This window comes from Salmo salar, chromosome 21, assembly GCF_965601325.2.
Source record: "Salmo salar chromosome 21, fSalSal1, whole genome shotgun sequence".
In the NCBI taxonomy this organism is placed as follows: Eukaryota; Metazoa; Chordata; class Actinopteri; order Salmoniformes; family Salmonidae; genus Salmo; species Salmo salar.
The window spans coordinates 8,748,728-8,769,310 of record NC_138311.1 but is presented as its reverse complement, the minus strand read 5'-3'; the positions used below and the strand labels follow the sequence as shown (position 1 = coordinate 8,769,310).

Genomic DNA, 20,583 nt, shown 5'->3' with positions numbered 1-20,583 from the left:
CTTATGTAAATGTGATATTTCATAATAAAAATAATAAAAAAATATATTTTAGAAAAAGGCTGTAACATAACAAAATGTGGAAAAAGTTAAGGTGTCTAAATACTTTCCGAAATATAACTTTTTAGAAAATCATTTGAAATTGACAAGCATATAGATAATTAGCAGACAGCGTGCCTTGGTTTGAGGGCAGTGTGGGTTAACCACATTTTCTGCGCAAATCTATGTCGGATATTGGCCTGATGGAAACTACAGCTCCCTAATAGATCGCACAGTTCGGGTTTGATCTGATTTACAGTATTTCTAGAGAAAATGCGCATTGAGCTCACAGAAAAAAATGGAAAGAAATGGAATTCAAATAATTGAACAGACATCGGTCAATTAGTTGGTAAAAAAACAAAAAATAACCGAAATTTCGGTTAATCGCTCAGCACTAGTAAGTGATTACAGTTACATTTTCTCTGTAATCGGTTACATCTAACGGATTAGTAATCTGAATGCAAGTTTGGATATTCGGACACAGCGAGTCACTCTGCTCTTTCTCCATCTCACATTTTCTGTTTTTATCAGTATATATGCATTCTTAAATAGTACATTTTAAGTGTGTGTTTTAGTGTGTCAGTCTGTGAGTGTGTGTGATAGAGTGAGAGTAATGCAACATAACCTTAGGTGTCTGAGGTACAGTGAGGCACAGCAAGGTTAATAACTTTCCCCTGGTGTACCTCTCCTCCCCAGTAAAATGGTGTCTTTATCGAAATAGGGTCTCCTTGTTAAAAATAAAGGTGAAATTAAAAAAATAAAACAATAATGATTCTCCAAAGTATTGTCTTATTTGTTTTCTCTCATTGACAGACAGTATGTCGTAAGGTTTACGGTAAAGAATGAAGATGGTTAACTAGGGGTCCTCGTTTTTAGGCTTATCAGGTTTGCTTCTAGCTTTACAACGGATACCTGGGTCGTGTTCATTAAGGCACACTGTAACAAACGTTATTTAACAATTTGCAACATTAAATGAAAATGAACGTTTCTTATTGGATAAGTCCATGTACTGCTTCCCTGTTTCAGACCATTTTCTCCTGTTTGGTGCATAATGAACATGGTGGGAGTGAATGTCTGCTTCTCCTCTAGTCGGTTTAGCATAGTGGTCTGCTGCTTCTCATGTTACCACTGCAGCAGCTCCAATAAGTGGCCATCAGTATCCCTTTCAGAGGCATATCACTAAACAACAGTGTATGCTAGATGTCTTGGAGGACGCTGTACAAGGATGCAGCAGGATTCGAATGGGCATACAGATGGAATGATATACCACACAACCATATTGAGAAAGCGTATACAAAGACGATGATAGATTGGAAGATATAATTTTGTGATTGTGAGGTTGTGATTACAATAGGTGTTTAGCAGGAGGCTTGGTTCATCTGTTGTCACAAACCATTCTCAGATGTTGTCTTTAATTCTCTCACTCTCCTTCTCTCTCAACCCCTCTTTCTCACTCTCTCTCACAGATGCGGGGTCAGGCTCGGGAGATGACGGTAAGATCGCTCTACTCTTTTCTCTTCATTCATTTTCATTTTCATTTACTGTTGTTTCTGTACTCATTCTCCTTGCTTAGAAACAAGACTGGCCATGACACACTACTTGGAAGTGAGCTTTCACATAACATATTCAGATGGGGAACGAATGCATATTCACAAACATGCACGCACACGCGCACAATAAACACACTGCATGGACAAATGAACAAACAAACGCGCTCTAGAACATAAACACACACACACAAACACACACACTTGTTTGTATTCTCTCAGACATGCAGACACATCCTGACACACACACCATGCAATAACTAAATAATCATGCATGTAAACAGTAAGAGCACTCTAAGATGCTTAGCAAACCCCAGTACCATGCAAATGACACCTTATTCACAATATAGTGCACTACATTTGACCAGGGCCCATAAGAAGTGGAACATGTTGCCATTTGGGATGCAGCTATGGTCACAGAGCCTGGTGAGAGAAACAGGAAATGAGTCCCTTCTCTGGAGTGTGTTGCTTGCTTCCTCTTCCTCTCCATCTCTCTCTCAATCTCTCTCTCATCCACCTAACTCTCTTTCTCTCCATAACCCTCTCTCTCTCCATCACCCTCTCTCTCTCTTTACCCCTCTCTTCACACTCCCCCTCCTCCTAATGTTGCTGTTATAACCTGTATGGTGGCAGATCTGGGATAAAAGTAGAAAGGAATGGGAAGCTTTGGAGTAGGTGACAGGAAAGGTGTAGGTACGAGCATACACGCTTGTGTGTATCTGTGCTAAAGAGATGTAATTCTTTTAGCTGGATTTTCTGTATATACATGTGTTTGTTTAGCTCATGTATGTTGATTTGTGTGTTTGCGTGCGTGCATGTGTATGCGCTCTCGTTCGTATGTGCTCACATGTGTGTGTTCCTGTGTGTGTATGTGGGTTTGTCCATGCAAGTGTGTTCATTAGTGCATGTGGATGGAGGAATAACAAGTATCCCGGAGCCAGATATGATAAACAGATTGCACTCTGCCTATGGACCTCCAAATGAGAGACAGACAGAGAGAAGCGGAAATGAAGAGGGTGGGAGGTCAACCAGTGAAATAAGACAGAAATTACCATAGAGATGAGGAAGAGAGATAAAGAAAGGGAGGAAGCAGGAGGCAGAGAGCGAGAATGGAGGTAGAGTGATAGAAAAAGATGGAGGGAGGTAGAGATAGATGGAGAAATAATAGAAAGGTGAGGATGGCAGGAAGAAGGGATAGAGAAAATATGGCAGTGTATGGGTAAAAAGAAGGTAAAGACAGTTATAAAATGGGGTTAGAGTAGTACAGAGGCACTAACACAAGTACAGCCCCCAATAAAAATCTAATGTCTATTAATGGCCGACGATGAATCTCAGAGCTGTTTATGGTAGTCTGGTAGGTCCCGATTGAAATATAGATAAGGAGATTTGGACACACACACACTGTAAACCCCAATGTACTGTCATTACTCAAAACTTTTGAGGAAACCTATTGCACAAAATATATCTTGTAGTCATTTCTCAAACCATGACTAATCTGTGACCCTGTAGGGCAGGGGTGTAAAACTCATTCTACGGAGGGCCGAGTGTCTGTGGGTTTTTGGTTTTGCCTTTCAATTAAGACCAAGACAACCAGATGAGGGGAGTTCCTTCAAATAACCAACTCATCATCAAGCGTTGATTATTTGAATCAGCTGTGTAGTGCTAAGGCAAAAAATATATCATACAGTGGGCAAGTGAAAGTAAATTATAGGCCTATCCAACTTATGTGGGAGGAATAAACAATGAAGCAGGGATTTTATGCAAACGTGTCTGTGGGAGGAGAGGCAACCCAAGGACAACTCCTGCATGCGCAAAGCAGCTAATCTTAGGCACTGTTTGAATATATTCATGGATGGATTCTCCCTTTATTGAAATAATCATTTATTTAAATATAGACCTATTAAATCAATAATAGGCTATTTAGGCTATGAAGAAATAATCACTGACATGACATGACTCTGTTGGTAGCCTAGCATAATATCTCCTTTCACTATCCATCTATCAGGGATGTCTTCAAGAATGGGAGGACCAAAGGATGCATAGGTTATCCCAAAACAGGGGCATCGTCTCTGTTAAAGGCTATTTGTCTCAGCTCTCCCGCTAACTTAGGCTACCACTTGTTCACCTTACAGAGGGTAGTGTTTAGACATGTTAGGTTAAATTACTGTTTCAGATGGGGCTTTAACCAAACCCCTACCCCCCTGCCCTGTGGCTATGCAAGTGCAAGGTCCATGACAGGGGTTTGGGGGCAGCCCTTGAGCCCAACAGGGACGCGCCACATCCTTTTCCACGCAATCCGTGACTTACATTCACAAGATTATAAGCATGGCCTATGAGACTACTTTATTGGAAGTGTACATAAAACACCATGCAATTACACACACATTTGTAATTTACCCTTTCGGTTTCGACATATAGTCTTCTGGGATAGCTGTTACTCTCCAAGATACTATGCAAAGTGTTGGCATACACAAGGGACTGAGGATAACATTGTAGCAAATTTGAAGGGCACCATGACAGGGACTGATGCACGCAACTCATGTCTCTTTGTATTCTGACAACGTACCATGGCTGTTAGAATGGTATTGCTTTGGGGATACCGTTTGTGTTTGCGTGTATGAGTATGTGTATGAGTATGTGTATGAGTATGTGTATGTGTATGTGTGTGTGTGTGTGTGTGTGTGTGTGTGTGTGTGTGTGTGTGTGTGTGTGTGTGTGTGTGTGTGTGTGTGTGTGTGTGTGTGTGTGTGTGTGTGTGTGTGTGTGAGCATGCGTGTGTTTGGACAAATGTATTAGATCTCCGCCACCCAACACACACACAGCTGCATACACATACAACCCACCTGTTTCTACCTATGTATACTGAACAAAAATATAAATGAAACATGTAAAGTGTTGGTCCCATGTTTCATGAGCTGAAATAAAAGATCCCGAATTTTTACATATGCACAAAAATCTTATTTCTCAAATTTTGTGCACAAATTTGTTTACATCCCTGTTAGTGAACATTTCACCTTTGCCAAGATAATCCATCCACCTGACAGATGTGGCATATCTGTGATTAAACAGCATGATCATTACACAGGTGCACCTTGTGATGGGGACAATAAAAGGCCACTGAAATGTCTCAAGTTCCACAGATGTGTCAAGTTTTAAGGGAGCATGCAATTGGCAGGCTGACTGCAGGATTGTCCACCAGAGCTGTTGCCAGATCATAATTGAATGTTAATTTCTCTACCATAAGCCCCCTTCAACGTTGTTTTAGAGAATATGGCAGTACGTCCAACCTACCTCACAACCGCAGACCACGTGTAACCACGCCAGCCCAGGACCTCCACATCAGGCTTCTTCACCAGTGGGATCATCTGAGACTAGCCAACCAGACACCTGATGAAACTGAGGAGTACTTCTGGCTGTAATAAAGCCCTTTTGTAGGGGAAAACTCATTCTGATTGGCTGGGCATGGATCTCAAGTGGGTGGGCCCTTGCCCACTTGTGAAATAAGGCCTAATTTATTTATTTCAATTGACTGATTTCCTTATAGGAACTGTAACAGTAAAATCGTTTAAATTGTTGCGTGTTGCATTTTTATTTTTGTTCCCTATATGTAACCACACAGATTTGCATGAAATACCTCATCCAAGTCCGTGTGGTTCCTCCTTCTGTGGTTCCTCCAATCTGCAACACAACCTCTTCCAGGTCCTACAGTAATACTTATTATCATATGGTTATTATGTGCTAAAAGAGCAAGGATTTCCTTGTTACTAAAGCCAATTCTATAGTATAGTTTCACCTGTCATCTAACTCCGGAATTTCAATGGTGGCACGCACAGCAACAGGGAGCCAGGAAGACGCAATTAATAACCAAATCTTATACTTTAATCTTGAAATATAACTATACATTTATTCTCAAAATGTCGACTTTATTATAAAAATGTTGAGTTTATTCTGGAAATATTGGCACTTTATTCTAGAAATATTGCCACTTTTTTAAAGTGCTATCTGTGCCTTTTTTTTAATCCAACTACCACCAGCCATCACCGTTTATTTATTTTTTCTCTTAATTTAGCCCTAAGACTCTTCCGTACCAGTCTGATAGCACATAAATGTAGAGATGGTGAAAAAAATACACTACAATATTATCAGGGGCTTCTCAAGCCTCAAGACATTTGATAGAGTCCTCTAAAAAGACTGAAGACAAAAAGTGGCTGTCTTATCATATCCTCAAGGATCCTAGTTCAACAATGGCCTAGGCATTAGGCAAAGGGATCGGTTTGGGATTGGGCCGCAGTACAATGAAGGCTACATGTAGAGCTATGACACATAAAGCTTTGGGGTATTCACGTTAGTTGTGGGCTAGAACAAAAACATACACCCAGGTCTAGGATGAAGAACCTTTCAACTTTGTGTTATAGTGATATTATTGTTACCAAATTTTCCAACCACCTCTGTCCACATAGCCAAAGGTACTTAATCGTGCTGGGAAAGAGCATCTTACAACTTATTAGGTTCATTGAGAAACTATTTAAACGGTGAAAAACTCCTTCATTACTACAGATGCCCTTTCAGAACACTGGTTGGTAGGGACAAATGCAGCGGTCTATTGCCTAGTTATCAGTATTTATAAGGTATTCTCCATGTCTCTCTCTCTTTTTCTTTGTCTTTCTCTTTACCTTTCCTCTCCTATTTCACTCTATTCTCTTATAATTCTTCCTATCTTTCGGCCTTTGTAAGAAGCTTAGTGAACTTTTTTTTGTAAAATAGTACTTGTAATGTATAGTTCATATTATGGCCTCTTGTGGCCCAATCTTTATGCTGTGTGTGTGTGTGTGTGTGTGTGTGTGTGTGTGTGTGTGTGTGTGTGTGTGTGTGTGTGTGTGTGTGTGTGTGTGTGTGTGTGTGTGTGTGTGTGTGTGTGTACTGCCACGTGCTTGTGTGTAAATGCACTTGTGTATGTGCGCATGTGGCCACATGAGTATTGTGTCTGATGTGTGGGTTGAATAATTGCGGGACAAACAATGCATTTAACTTCATTGAAATACCATAGCTGAACTGAAAGATTTATAAAATGATCATTCAGAAACCACAGCGATATGGATTCGCCTCCACTCCATTCATTTGAATTAAGTGTGATACCCAAATATGAATTCAATTTCAATTGATCTCCCATAGTCAATACATACTGTAATGACACGCCATGGGCTTAACAAGTTACTCACTGCTGTATACAGGATCACACTCAAAATCAAATCAAATTTTATATGTCACATGCGCCAAGTAACAACAGGTGTAGTAGACCTTACCTTGAAATGTTTACTTACAAGCCCTTAACCAACAGTAAAGTTCAAGAAATAGAGTTAAGAAAATATTTACTAAAGTATTTATTTTTATTTTTTAAATGACAAAATTACATAACAATATCGAGGCTATGTACAGGGGGTACCGGTAACTTTAAATTAAGACCGAAAGCTAATTTGTACAATATAGCTAATAAAACAAATGCCTCCAGTACAAGACTAATCACAATAAATGTCAACCTGTGGGGTGGATGGGGCTATATTTCGCTGGATATCTGGGAGCAGAACGTATTTGGCCGGATGGGAGGTGTCTGTATTTGGTCATTCTGCCCCCCCACATAAAGTGGATAGCAGAGAACATGCCTACTATTTACCCTCACTTCTAGGACAGACTAGAGACTTAGATATGCAGTTTTAGAAACTTCTTCGTCCTGTAAGGGATTTTTGTAGCACACAAGGCTGCCCCCTAGCCATAACAGGTTAAAGTACTTGAATTTGGCACTCTGAAATTCAAGTACAGGAATACCTTGAAAATCTGACATTTTCTGAAGTAAAATGAGAGAACAGATAATGATCAATTAAGTTTATGAAAAATATTTGAAAAATGTATTGGTCTTGCAAATAAGTTTTCAGACAGACTACCAAGTTTCATTTCCTTACGTGTTTCGCTCTGTGGTTGTCAGGCGAGCTCGCTCATTACACCCACACTGCCACTCAGCCAGGCAGGTACAGAACTGACTGATTAGGCGCCGCCAAACGTCACATCAATAGCTAAAATTCCAGGAAAATGTAGGTTAAACCCTGCCTTTTGTGTGTATGGAACATTTCTAGGATATTTTATTTCAGCTCATGAAACATGGGACCAACACTTTACATGTTGCATTTAATATTTTCGTTAAGTGTAGTTTACCCACTTTTTTACAACTGCACCACTGGACCCAACCAACTGACCCCGTGTAATGTGCAAAAAATGTGTCGGACTTTGACATTGCGAGCATGGGTGAATCGGCCCTGAAGAGCCACATGAAAGGGGAAAGACACAACGCTGCATCCTACACTGGCGCCAGTTCTACATTATGTGACTTTTTCTCTGCAACAACCTCCAGAGCTTTTTGCCAATCGCCTCATTCACGAGGCGCCCGCGATATTCCACTTTATCAAGCGGCAGCTGTGCTTCGGCTGTTCTGGTAGCCGTTCACGGGCCGTTTTCCTCATACAGCCCACCCTTCTCCTGGACTGGCGACACTAAAGCTGCCAGTCGGAAGCAAGACGCTTTTTCATAGCTATTGAGTAGTAGATTCCCAAATGCCCAATAAAACAGTAATTAAGCTGGAATTGTGTAGTAATGCAAATAGGAAATGTGTGTTCACCAGTAGGTATGTCCCAAAACTCTGCTCCTCACTACTCAAATTACAACATCATCAGTACTGATTTACCACTCATGTATGTAGTAAATAAGTAGTGGAACAATGTATTATTGATTACAAGTTGTCAGGTGGTGATGAATACTAAGTTAGTTGTTTTTTTTCATGAGGTTGTGGCGATATACTGTCATCTGGTGGCGCCTAGAAACAATTGCATAATATGAACTATTACAAATGGATGGTCCTTCAAAATAAATATTAGTGCTTGAAAAAGTATTTGAAAGTACTTGAATTTGACTTGCCACTCTCTGGCCTAGGACTTAAAAGTAGTAATTTGTTTGACAGACTTGATATGAGGTATGAACATATATCTTTTTTCTCTTTTTAAAGAGCACATTGTGAATCAATAATAAAAGTCCCGGTCTGTAACTCTGAAGGTCTGGGTTCATGGCGATGAGCACCCTTAATTTAAAAGGTACATTAAAATGTATAATACATTTATTCAAAAAGGGATTAAATGCTTACTTTTGAGATGTTAGGATGGACTGTATCAAGGTGGTTTGAAACATTTGACACATGTATGTGTCCAAATGTGTTCATGGATTCTGACACAAGTGGGTGCGTTTCTCGGTGTGTCCAACTGTGTGTTGAAGTGTTGATACGGTCTGTATCGGACCTGGACACATTTGGATACTCATGAACATAATGCTGTGTTGGAATGTGCATCAAGACCTGTCTGATCTTGATACAGGGGTATTTTGCACAGTGCCACTCTGCAGAGCTGCCTCCAGAACAAGATTCATGTTGAAAAACGCTAACCTGCTCTTATTCTGTCGCTATCAATTGATTGAGCTATTCACTTAATGTAAAATAGAAGATGTTTAAACCCAGACAGCTTTTAGGGAAACACTTGTGTCCTCTAGTTGGGTTAAGCCACGGAAGATGAGTTTCCAGCAGTTAAAGCAAACACTTTTCTGCATCGGTTAGGCCTACTCTGTCTGGATTGGAAAAGTAGGCCTACATTTTGAAAGTACCATGCTTAGATTCATAATGACGTCGCAGATGCTTTTAATATAAAGTGTCTATACCGTATTTCCACCACTACTGTTGTCAATGGTGGTCTGCGAACCCACAACCTTCTGGCCCGCAGCCTTTTGTGCTACAAAAATCCCTTACAGGACGAAGAAGTTTCTAAAACTGCATATCTAAGTCTCTAGTCTGTCCTAGAAGTGAGGGTAAATAGTAGGCATGTTCTCTGCTATCCACTTTATGTGGGGGGGCAGAATGACCAAATACAGACACCTCCCATCCGGCCAAATACGTTCTGCTCCCAGATATCCAGCGAAATATAGCCCCATCCACCCCACAGGTTGACATTTATTGTGATTAGTCTTGTACTGGAGGCATTTGTTTTATTAGCTATATTGTACAAATTAGCTTTCGGTCTTAATTTAAAGTTACCGGTACCCCCTGTACATAGCCTCGATATTGTTATGTAATTTTGTCATTTAAAAAATAAAAATAAATACTTTAGTAAATATTTTCTTAACTCTATTTCTTGAACTTTACTGTTGGTTAACCTGTTATGGCTAGGGGGCAGTATTTTCACAGCCGGATAAAAAATGTACCCGATTTAATCTGATTATTACTCCTGCCCAGAAACTAGAATATGCATATAATTATTAGCTTTGGATAGAAAACACTCCAAAGTTTCTAAAACTGTTTGAATGGTGTCTGTGAGTATAACAGAACTCATTTGGCAGGCCAAAACCTGACAAGATTCCATGCAGGAAGTGCCCTGTCTGACAATTTCTTGCCCTTCTTGATTATCTCTATCCATTACAGAGGATCTCTGCTGTTACGTGACACTTCCTACGGCTCCCATGGTATCTCAGAAGGCGGCAAAAAGCTGAATCGTGGCTTTGCAGGCTCTGGCTGAAAAAAAGTAGCGCGTTTGGATAGTGGCTGGTTACAGTACTGTGAGACTCAGGCTCGTGCCCGCGTCGACCCCATGCTTTGTTTTCTTTCGTCTGTTTACCTAAACGCAGATTCCCGGTCGGAATATTATCGCTTTTTTATGAGAAAAATGGCATAAAAAATGATTGGTTGACATGCTTCGAAGTACAGTAATGGAATATTTAGAAATCTTTTGTCACGAAATGCGCCATGCTCGTGACCCTTATTTACACTTCGGATAGTGTCTTGAACGCACGAACAAAACGTCGCTGTTTGGATATAACTATGGATTATTTTGAACCAAACCAACATTTGTTATTGAAGTAGCAGTCCTGGGAGTGCATTCTGACGAAGACAGCAAAGGTAATAACATTTTTCTTATAGTAAATCTGACTTTGATGAGTGCTACATTTGCTGGGTGTCTAAATAGCTAGCCGTGATGGCTGGGCTATCTACTCAGAATATTGCAAAATGTGCTTTCACCGAAAAGCTATTTTAAAATCGGACACCTCGATTGCACAAAGGAGTTCTGTATCTATAATTCTTAAAATAATTGTTATGTTTTTTGTGAACGTTTATCGTGAGTAATTTAGTAAATTCACCGGAGGTTTGCGGGGGGTATGCTAGTTCTGAACGTCACATGCTAATGTAAAAAGCTGGTTTTTGATATAAATATGAACTTGATTGAACAAAACATGCATGTATTGTATAACATAATGTCCTAGGTGTGTCATCTGATGAAGATCATCAAAGGTTAGTGCTGCATTTAGCTGTGGTTTTGTTTTTTGTGACATTATATGCTAGCTTGAAAAATGGGTGTCTGATTATTTCTGGCTGGGTACTCTGCTGACATAATCTAATGTTTTGCTTTTGCTGTAAAGCCTTTTTGAAATCGGACAGTGTGGTTAGATAAAGGAGAGTCTTGTCTTTAAAATGCTGTGAAATAGTCATATGTTTGATAAATGGAAGTTTTTGTATTTTTGAGGAATTTGTAATTCGCGCCACGCCTATCATTGGATATTGGAGCAGGTGGTCCGCTAGCGGAACGTCTGGATGTAAGAGGTTAAGCACCTCAAGGACTTTGTGCGAACCCTGCCTACTGTAATTGATGCAGTTAATACTACAAATACGAATTTAAAGACAGCAATTGCCTTACCGGTATGTTGACTTATATTGAATTTGTTTACAATAACAAAAACTACACAAACATGTTACACAAATCACAATTTACACCTCCAACATACTAAATAAAGAAGGAAACATTATCCTCTCTAGGGTAGGGGGCAGTATTTTCACGGCCGGATGAAAAACGTAACCAAATTAAACGGCCTACTACTCGGGCCCAGGAACTGGAATATGCATATTATTAGTAGATTTGGATAGAAACCACTCTGAAGTTTCTAAAACTGTTTGAATGATGTCTGTGAGTATAACAGAACTCATATGGCAGGCAAAAATCTGAGAAAAATCGAAACAGGAAGTGAGAATTCTGGTGCTTGTAGTCCTTTCAAGTCATTGCCAATCGAACACACGGTGAGTTAGGGTTCATTTTGCACTTCCTAAGGCTTCCACTAGATGTCAACAGTCTTTAGGAAGTTGTTTGAAGCGTCTACGATGAACAGAGACCGAATGAGAAGGCTGGGAACGTGGTCAGCCAGGGAATGACATCACTTCATTGGTGCGCGTTCACGAGGGTGGATCCTCCGTTCCAAAACGTTTTTCAAGACACAGGAACCGTCCGGTTGAAATGTTACTGAATCTTCACATTCTAAAGGCCCTAAAGATTGATGTTTTACAACGTTTGACATGTTTGAACGAACGTAAATACAATTTCTTTTAACTTTTCGTCGTCGTAACATTTGGAGTAGCTGAACTGAACGCACGAACAACAATAAGCTATTGCACATAAATTATGGATTTTATCGAACAAAACAACATATGTTGAGTACCTGGGATTCCTGGAAGTGCCTTCTGATGAAGATCATCAAAGGTAAGTGAATATTTCTAATACTATTTATTAATTTAGATGACTCCAACATGGCGGCTATCTGTATCGCCTAGTGTATTTTTCTGAGCACAGTACTCAGATTATTGCAAAGTGTGATTTCCCAGTAATGTTATTTTGAAATCTGGCAATGCGGTTGCATTCAGGAGATGTTAATCTATAATTCTTTGAATGACAGTTTAATATTTTATCAATGTTATTGACGAGTATGTTTGTAGATTGTGGTGCTGATTCACCGGCAGTATTGGAGGCAAAATATTTTCTGAACATCACGCGCCAATGTAAAATGCTGTTTTTATATATAAATATGAACTTTATCGAACCAAAAAATGCATGTATTGTATAACATAATGTCCTAGGAGTGTCATCTGATGAAGATCGTCAAAGATTAGTGCTGCATTTAGCTGTGTTTTGGGTATTTGTGATGCATGCTCTTTGCTTAGAAAATGGCTGTGTGGTTATTGTGTCGATGTACTCTCCTAACATAATCTAATGTTTTGCTTTCGCTGTAAAGCCTTTTGGAAATGGGACAACGTGGTTCGATTCAGGAGAAGTGTATCTATAAAATGGTGTATAATAGTCCTATGTTTGAGAACTTTGAATTATGACATTTTGTGGTTTTTAATCTGGCGCTCTGATTTTTCACTGGCTGTTGAATAGTGTGGGACGATTTTGTCCCACCTCCCCTAGAGAGGTTATTTACAGAGCAAAATACATTTCGTAGTCAAGAGCTCTGAACCTAGCTACCTATGTATGAAACCCATGCTGGCAAACTCTGTTACACTGGGTCAAAAGACAGAAGCCCTGTGCCAATTAAATGGAGTAGAACAATTTGATGTATGTAGCTAGCTAGCTAGCAACTGCAGTTGGCTGTATTATAAATAAGGCCTCCTCTGCTGGTATTGGCTTGCCTACTCCAGGCTGGCTACCATACAGCTGCCTAACGAACTTTAGCCAGCTAGTTAGCTAGCTAACTAGACAGCATAGAACAAGCCTCCACCAGCAGAAAGGAGCTGGTTATTCCTTACATGTTCCTTGAAGAAAAATACAGTGGCTGTGATTGGGGACTCTTAACTGGAGTGCTACATTACTTGATTCGGTCTTATGTAGACCAGCCAGCTAGCCAGCCAGCTAGCTAACTTAGCATGCTTCCTCAACAAATGGAGCTTACAGACGAACACTAGCCAGCCTTAGTTAACCTCTATGGGCTAGGCGGGATGAATTCGTCCCACCTACGTAACAGCCACTTGAAGCCTGTGGCGCGATTTTCAAAACCTTAAAAATCCTATTACTTCAATTTCTCAAACATATGACTATTTTACACCATTTTAAAGACAAGACTCTCGTTAATCTAACCACACTGTCCGATTTCAAAAAGGCTTTACAACGAAAGCAAAACATTAGATTATGTCAGCAGAGTACCCAGCCAGAAATAATCAGACACCCATTTTTCAAGCTAGCATATAATGTCACATAAACCCAAACCACAGCTAAATGCAGCACTAACCTTTGATGATCTTCATCAGATGACACACCTAGGACATTATGTTATACAATACATGCATGTTTTGTTCAATCAAGTTCATATTTATATCAAAAACCAGCTTTTTACATTAGCATGTGACGTTCAGAACTAGCATACCCCCCGCAAACTTCCGGTGAATTTACTAAATTACTCACGATAAACGTTCACAAAAAACATAACAATTATTTTAAGAATTATAGATACAGAACTCCTCTATGCACTCGCTATGTCCGATTTTAAAATAGCTTTTCGGTGAAAGCACATTTTGCAATATTCTGAGTAGATAGCCCGGCATCACAAGGCTAGCTATTTAGACACCCACCAAGTTTAGCCCTCACCAAAGTCAGATTTACTATAAGAAAAATGTTATTACCTTTGCTGTTCTTCGTCAGAATGCACTCCCAGGACTTCTACTTCAATAACAAATGTTGGTTTGGTTCAAAATAATCCATAGTTATGTTCAAATATCCTCTGTTTAGTTCGTGCGTTCAAGACACTATCCGAAGTGTAAAGAAGGGTGACGCGCACGACGCGTTTCTTGACAAAAAAATTCGAAATATTCCATTACCGTACTTCGAAGCATGTCAACCGCTGTTTAAAATCAATTTTTATGCCATTTTTCTCGTAAAAAAGCGATAATATTTCGATCGGGAATCTGTGTTTTAGTACAAAGAGAGAGAAAATAAAAACATGGGGTCGCCTCGTGCACACGCCTCAGTCTCATAGTACTCTGACCGACCACTATCCAAACGCGCTTATGTTTTTCAGCCAGGGGCTGCCTCGACATCATTCAGCTTTTTCCCGGGTTCTGAGAGCCTATGGGAGCCGTAGGAAGTGTCACGTTACAGCAAAGATCCTAACTTTTCAATAAAAAGAGTCAAGAAGCTCAAGGAATGGTCAGAGAGGGCACTTCCTGTACAGAATCTTCTCAGGTTTTTGCCTGCCATATGAGTTCTGTTATACTCACAGACACCATTCAAACAGTTTTAGAAACTTTAGGGTGTTTTCTATCCAAAGCCAATAATTATATGCATATTCTAGTTTCTGGGCAGTAGTAATAACCAGATTAAATCGGGTACGTTTTTTATCCGGCCGTGTAAATACTGCCCCCTAGCCCTAACAGGTTAAAGTCTTCTTGTTGAAATCAAGTCACAGCTTGTGAATAGGCTTGGAATCTTTTTAAAGACAGCACTTGAAAAATACCAGAGTCAACATTGACTGTTAGAAATGTTATATGATTTCATTGGATGAACCCTCGGACAGAGCCTCCTTCTCAACAGCCAATTACATTACTTGGAGGGAATACTGACAATACTCTAAACTGTCAGACACACTGTATCATATGTGTCAGGATGTATTCAAATACCTGGATTCATTGTGTCAAACACTGCCACGATGTATCAGAATCTGACGTAGAATTTGACACATTTCAAGCTGATACATTTAGAAACTGAACTGTTAAGGTCCAAAACATTTTATGCAGTGGTCACTAGCTGGCACAGCCATGAAGTCATTAAATCGGATTTTAAACCTAATCCTAACCTTAACCCTAACCTAAACCACACTGCTAACCCCAATGCCTAATCCTAACCTTAAATTAAGACCAATAAGATAATTTTAGTTTTCATACAGTTTTACAATAATATTGTATAGCCAATTTTGACTTTGCATCTTGCCTATCTAATGGGAAATCGCTCAGTTCTGCTTCCAGGACTCATGACAATAAATGGCCACCTGCAGAATTAGACTACTTTCCAAGCAAAGTAATAGTTTTGTCACCTTGGCTATCCACTCTTAGAAAAAAGGGTTCCAAAAGGGTTCTTTGCGTAGAGATAGGTTTCTATCAAGAACCCTTTTTGGAAGACAAGGGTTATTTGTAAGGCATAGGCTTCTACCTAGAACCTTTAACATCCTAATAACTGTTTTTGTAAGAAAGGGTTCTTTGATCATTCTTTGGAAGGCAAGAGGGTTTCTTTGGAAGGCAAAAAGGGTTCTACAAAGAACCAAATATAATATTTCCCAGCATGCTCTATTGCAGTGAGATTTTCAGAATTGTTTATTTTTGTAACGATGTACGCTGAGAGTCGGGAAGCAAGTTCAGGGAGTGAATACATATAATAAATAAATGAACAAAACAAGAAACACAAACAGCGCACCAACATGGAACAGCAACAATGATGTATCCCCATTTCCCTTTACTTTCTTACCTTGTTACAACACAACTGATTAGCTCAAACCCATTAACCTCTTGGGGCTAGGTGGGACGCTAGCGTGCCACCCGTGGTGCACTCCATCAACAGCAGGTGCATTTCAAGAGCGGCAAATTTGAATCCAAATAAATGTCAAAATTCAAATTTTTCAAAAATACAACTATTTTACACCATTTGAAAGATAAACATCTCCTTAATCTAACCACGTTTTACGATTTCAAAAAGGTTTTACGGCGAAAGCATAAATTTAGAGTATGTTAGGACAGTACATTTACAAGAGTTGTGTGTAATGTTTTGTCAAGTCAAAGACAGGGTCACCAAAACCATAAAACCAGCTAAAATGATGCACTAACCTTTTACAATCTCCATCAGATGACACTCCTAGGACATTATGTTAGACAATGCATGCATTTTTAGTTCTATCAAGTTCATATTTATATCCAAAAGCAGCGTTTTACTATGGCATTGATGTTGAGGAAATCGTTTCCCTCCAATAACCGGCAGTCAAGTCAGCGTCACAAATTAAATAATTAAAATTAGAAAACATTGGTAAAATATTATATTGTCATTTAAAGAATTATAGATTTACATCTCTTGAACTCAATCAACTTGCCAGATTTAAAAATAACCTTACTGGGAAATCACACTTTGCAATAATCTGAGCACTGCGCCCAGAAAAATACGCGTTGCGATACAGACTAGACGTCATGTTGGGGAGATCTAAAATCGAAAATACTATGTAAATAATCCATTACCTTTGATTCTCTTCATCAGATGTCACTTCCAGGTATCACAGGTCCATAACGAATGTAGTTTTGTTCAAAAAAGCTCATCATTTATGTCCAAAAATCTCCGTCTCGTTAGCACATGATGTAAGCCAGCCGGACTTCTCGTCATGAACGAGGGGAAAAAATATATTTCCGTTCATTCAAACATGTCAAACGTTGTATAGCATAAATCATTAGGGCCTTTTTTAACCAGAACATGAATAATATTCAAGGTGGACGAATGCATACTCTTTTATAACGTATTGGAACGAGGGTACCCAACATGAACTCGCGCGCCAGGTGTCTAATGGGACATCATCGTTCCATGGCTCTTGTTCGGTCAGATCTCCCTCCAGAAGACTCAAAACACTTTGTAAAGGCTGGTGACATCTAGTGGAAGCAATAGGAAGTGCCAAAATATTCCTAAGCCCCTGTGTTTTTCAATGGGATAGGTTTAAAGTCAATACAACACATCAGGTATCCACTTCCTGTCAGAAAATTTCTCAGGGTTTTGCCTGCCAAATGAGTTCTGTTATACTCACAGACACCATTCAAACAGTTTTAGAAACTTTAGAGTGTTTTCTATCCATATATAATAAGTATATGCATATTCTAGTTACTGGGTAGGATTAGTAACCAGATTAAATCGGGTACATTTTTTTTATCCAGACGTGCAAATGCTGCCCCCTAGACCCAACAGGTTAAGGAAAGAAGTTCCACAAATTAACAAGGCACACCTGTTAATGGAAATGCAATCCAGGTGACTACCTCATGAAGCTGGTTGAGAGAATGCCAAGAGTGTGCACAGCTGTCATCAAGGCAAAGGGTGGCTACTTTCAAGAATCTAAAATCTTAAATATATTTTGATTTGTTTAACTATTTTTTTTACTACATCATTCCAGATGTGTTATTTCTTAGTTTTGATGTCTTCACTATTGTCATGACGTTGGCCTGTGGGTAAGGTTCATGACCCCCCCCCCCCCCCATAAATACCTTTCTCCCTTCCCCTCTCTGACCCTACTGAAGGACTTGAATAGCCTGTGTTAAATATAGAGAGTCTGGGAACATCAAACAAATGGGGAAAAGGAACCATATTTTGGTAATAAAACCAGTTGGAAATATGCTTGGGAACGTAATGAGTATGTATGTCAGTTCGGTTGTCATCTGAGACATTATGACTGATGACAGGACGACATAAACTGTACCTGAGAAAGTATACACCCTCTAGTTATCAGAGTAACATGGAATTGTTATGCAATTGAAATGTTTGATATTGAAATTGTTTGTTAGGAGATTAACCTGTTAGGGCTAGGGGGCAGTATTGACACGGCTGGATAAAAAACATACCCGATTTAATCTGGTTACCACTCCTACCCAGTAACTAGAATATGCATATACTTATTACATATAGATAGAAAACACCCTAAATTTTCTAAAACTGTTTGAATGGTGTCTGTGAGTATAACAGAACTCAAATGGCAGGTCAAAACCTGAGAGATTCCTTTACAGGAAGTGGCCTGTCTGACCATTTCTTGAACTTCTTTTCCATCTCTATCATTTACTAAGGATCTCTGCTCTAACGTGACACTTCCCACGTCGTCCATAGGCGCTCAGAGCCCGGGAAAAAACAGAATGTCGTCATTCCAGCCCCAGGCTGAAACACATTATCGCCTTTCTCAAGTGGCCGATCAAGGGACACTGGGCTTATGCGCGTGACCCCGACCGCCCCCGGATTTGGGATTTTTTTCCTCTGTTTGCCGAAAAGGAGATTCCCTGTCGGAATATTATCGCTTTTCTACGAGAAAAATGTCGTAAAAATTGATTTTAAACAGCGGTTGACATGCTTCGAAGTACGGTAATGGAATATTTAGAATTTTATTGTCACGAATTGCGCCATGCGCGCGACACTTCTTTACTATTTCGGATAGTGTCTGGAACGCACGAACAAAACGCCGCTATTCGGATATAACGATGGATTATTTTGGACCAAACCAACATTTGTTATTGAAGTAGCAGTCCTGGGTGTGCATTCTGACGAAGACAACAAAAGGTAATCAAACTTTTATAATAGTAAATATGATTATGGTGAGTGCTAAACTTGCCGGGTGTCTAAATAGCGAGCCCGTGATGCCTGGGCTATGTACTTAGAATATTGCAAAATGTGCTTTCACCAAAAAGCTATTTTAAAATCGGACATATCGAGTGCATAGAGGAGGTCTGTATCTATAATTCTTAAAATAATTGTTATGCTTTTTGTGAACGTTTATCGTGAGTAATTTAGTAAAATGTTAGCGAATTCCCCGGAAGTTTGCGGGGGGTATGCTAGTTCTGAACGTCACATGCTAATGTAAAAAGCTGTTTTTTGATATAAATATGAACTTGATTGAACAAAACATGCATGTATTGTATAACATAATGTCCTAGGGTTGTCATCTGATGAAGATCATCAAAGGTGAGTGCTGCATTTAGCTGTCTTCTGGGTTTTGGTGACATTATATGCTGGCTTGAAAAATGGGTGTCTGATTATTTCTGGCTTGGTACTCTGCTGACATAATCTAATGTTTTGCTTTCGTTGTAAAGCCTTTTTGAAATCGGACAGTGTGGTTAGATTAACGAGAGTCTTGTCTTTAAATGGCTCTAAAATAGTCATATGTTTGAGAAATTGAAGTAATAGGATTTTTAAGGTTTTGAAAATCGCGCCACAGGCTGGCAGTGGCTGTTACGTAGGTGGGACGAAGCGTCCCACCTAGCCCATAGAGGTTAAATGTAATTTTAGCTTCCAAATGAGAGATTTGGGTTTTCATAAGGAAAGTGCCCTGCTTGATCAGTGGCCCACCCCTGTGAAGAGGAGGGGTTATAAACGATGAAACACATCCATCCCCCCTCTCCACTATATAAGCCTTTGACGAAAAGGTAACCACGGTGGTTCCAGTACGTGAGGTCTGCAGCCTCTACGTTAGAAGGACACACGTCAAGTACAGAACTAAGCCAACCTCGGCGTGAGCTTTGGTGGCGAATGGTATGAACTTTGAGCTTATTCACTACAGAAGTGATACTTCCTAGCCGTTGAGTTAGCAGCGGCCGCTGTAGACGGGGGCTAGGAAAGGACGGACGACGGATCCAGTCTAACAGACGGACAAAGATACCACCACGTATCCAATTTACCACCAGAGACATTCTTCCGAGGACAGGAAGATCTGTTGGCCAACCCGGCCAGCATCTACGACCAATATACCGAAGCGCAGCTCAGAGTAAATATTTATTGCATTTTCCTTTTCCAAATGGGCGGTAATTTAGTAATGCATAAGATAATGTATTTACGTTAGCATAGCTGCTGTTTCTTCGTTCCTAAGTCTTCCCGCTCCTTCATTCAAGCCCAACCCCCTTTCCTTTGTGTAACCAGACATCATACAGGTTCCGTCCACCAGGACGTTTTCTGTAGGACATCATTTGTATTTTGTGTATATGTAATTCTGTGTGATTAGTTTAGGTATTTAGTAAATAAATAATTAAACCCAATTTGGTATTGCTGATTCAACTTGTTAGCAAGGGTTCGTGAAGATAGCCAAGAATTTACAACTTTCATTATGAGACTGAAAATAAGATAAGGGTTAATATTTACATTTTACATTTACATTTAAGTCATTTAGTAGACGCTCTTAACCAGAGCGACTTACAAATTGGTGCATTCACCTTATGATATCCAGTGGAACAACCACTTTACAATAGTGCATCTAAATCTTTTAAGGGGGGGGGGGGGGGGGGGGTTAGAAGGATTACTTTATCCTATCCTAGGTATTCCTTAAAGAGGTGGGGTTTCAGGTGTCTCCGGAAGGTGGTGATTGACTCCGCTGTCCTGGCGTCGTGAGGGAGCAT

General features: G+C 39.8%; 1 protein-coding gene across 1 annotated transcript in view; it reads left to right on the top strand.

The window, feature by feature from the left end:
- tmeff2a (transmembrane protein with EGF-like and two follistatin-like domains 2a) overlaps nucleotides 1-20,583 on the top strand; it is a 196,949-nt gene that overhangs the window by 84,870 nt on the left and 91,496 nt on the right. Inside the window, exon 4 of the mRNA XM_014163911.3 lies at nucleotides 1,503-1,529. Coding sequence (XP_014019386.1) covers nucleotides 1,503-1,529 — 27 coding nt within the window. The remainder of the gene's footprint in view (nucleotides 1-1,502; nucleotides 1,530-20,583) is intronic.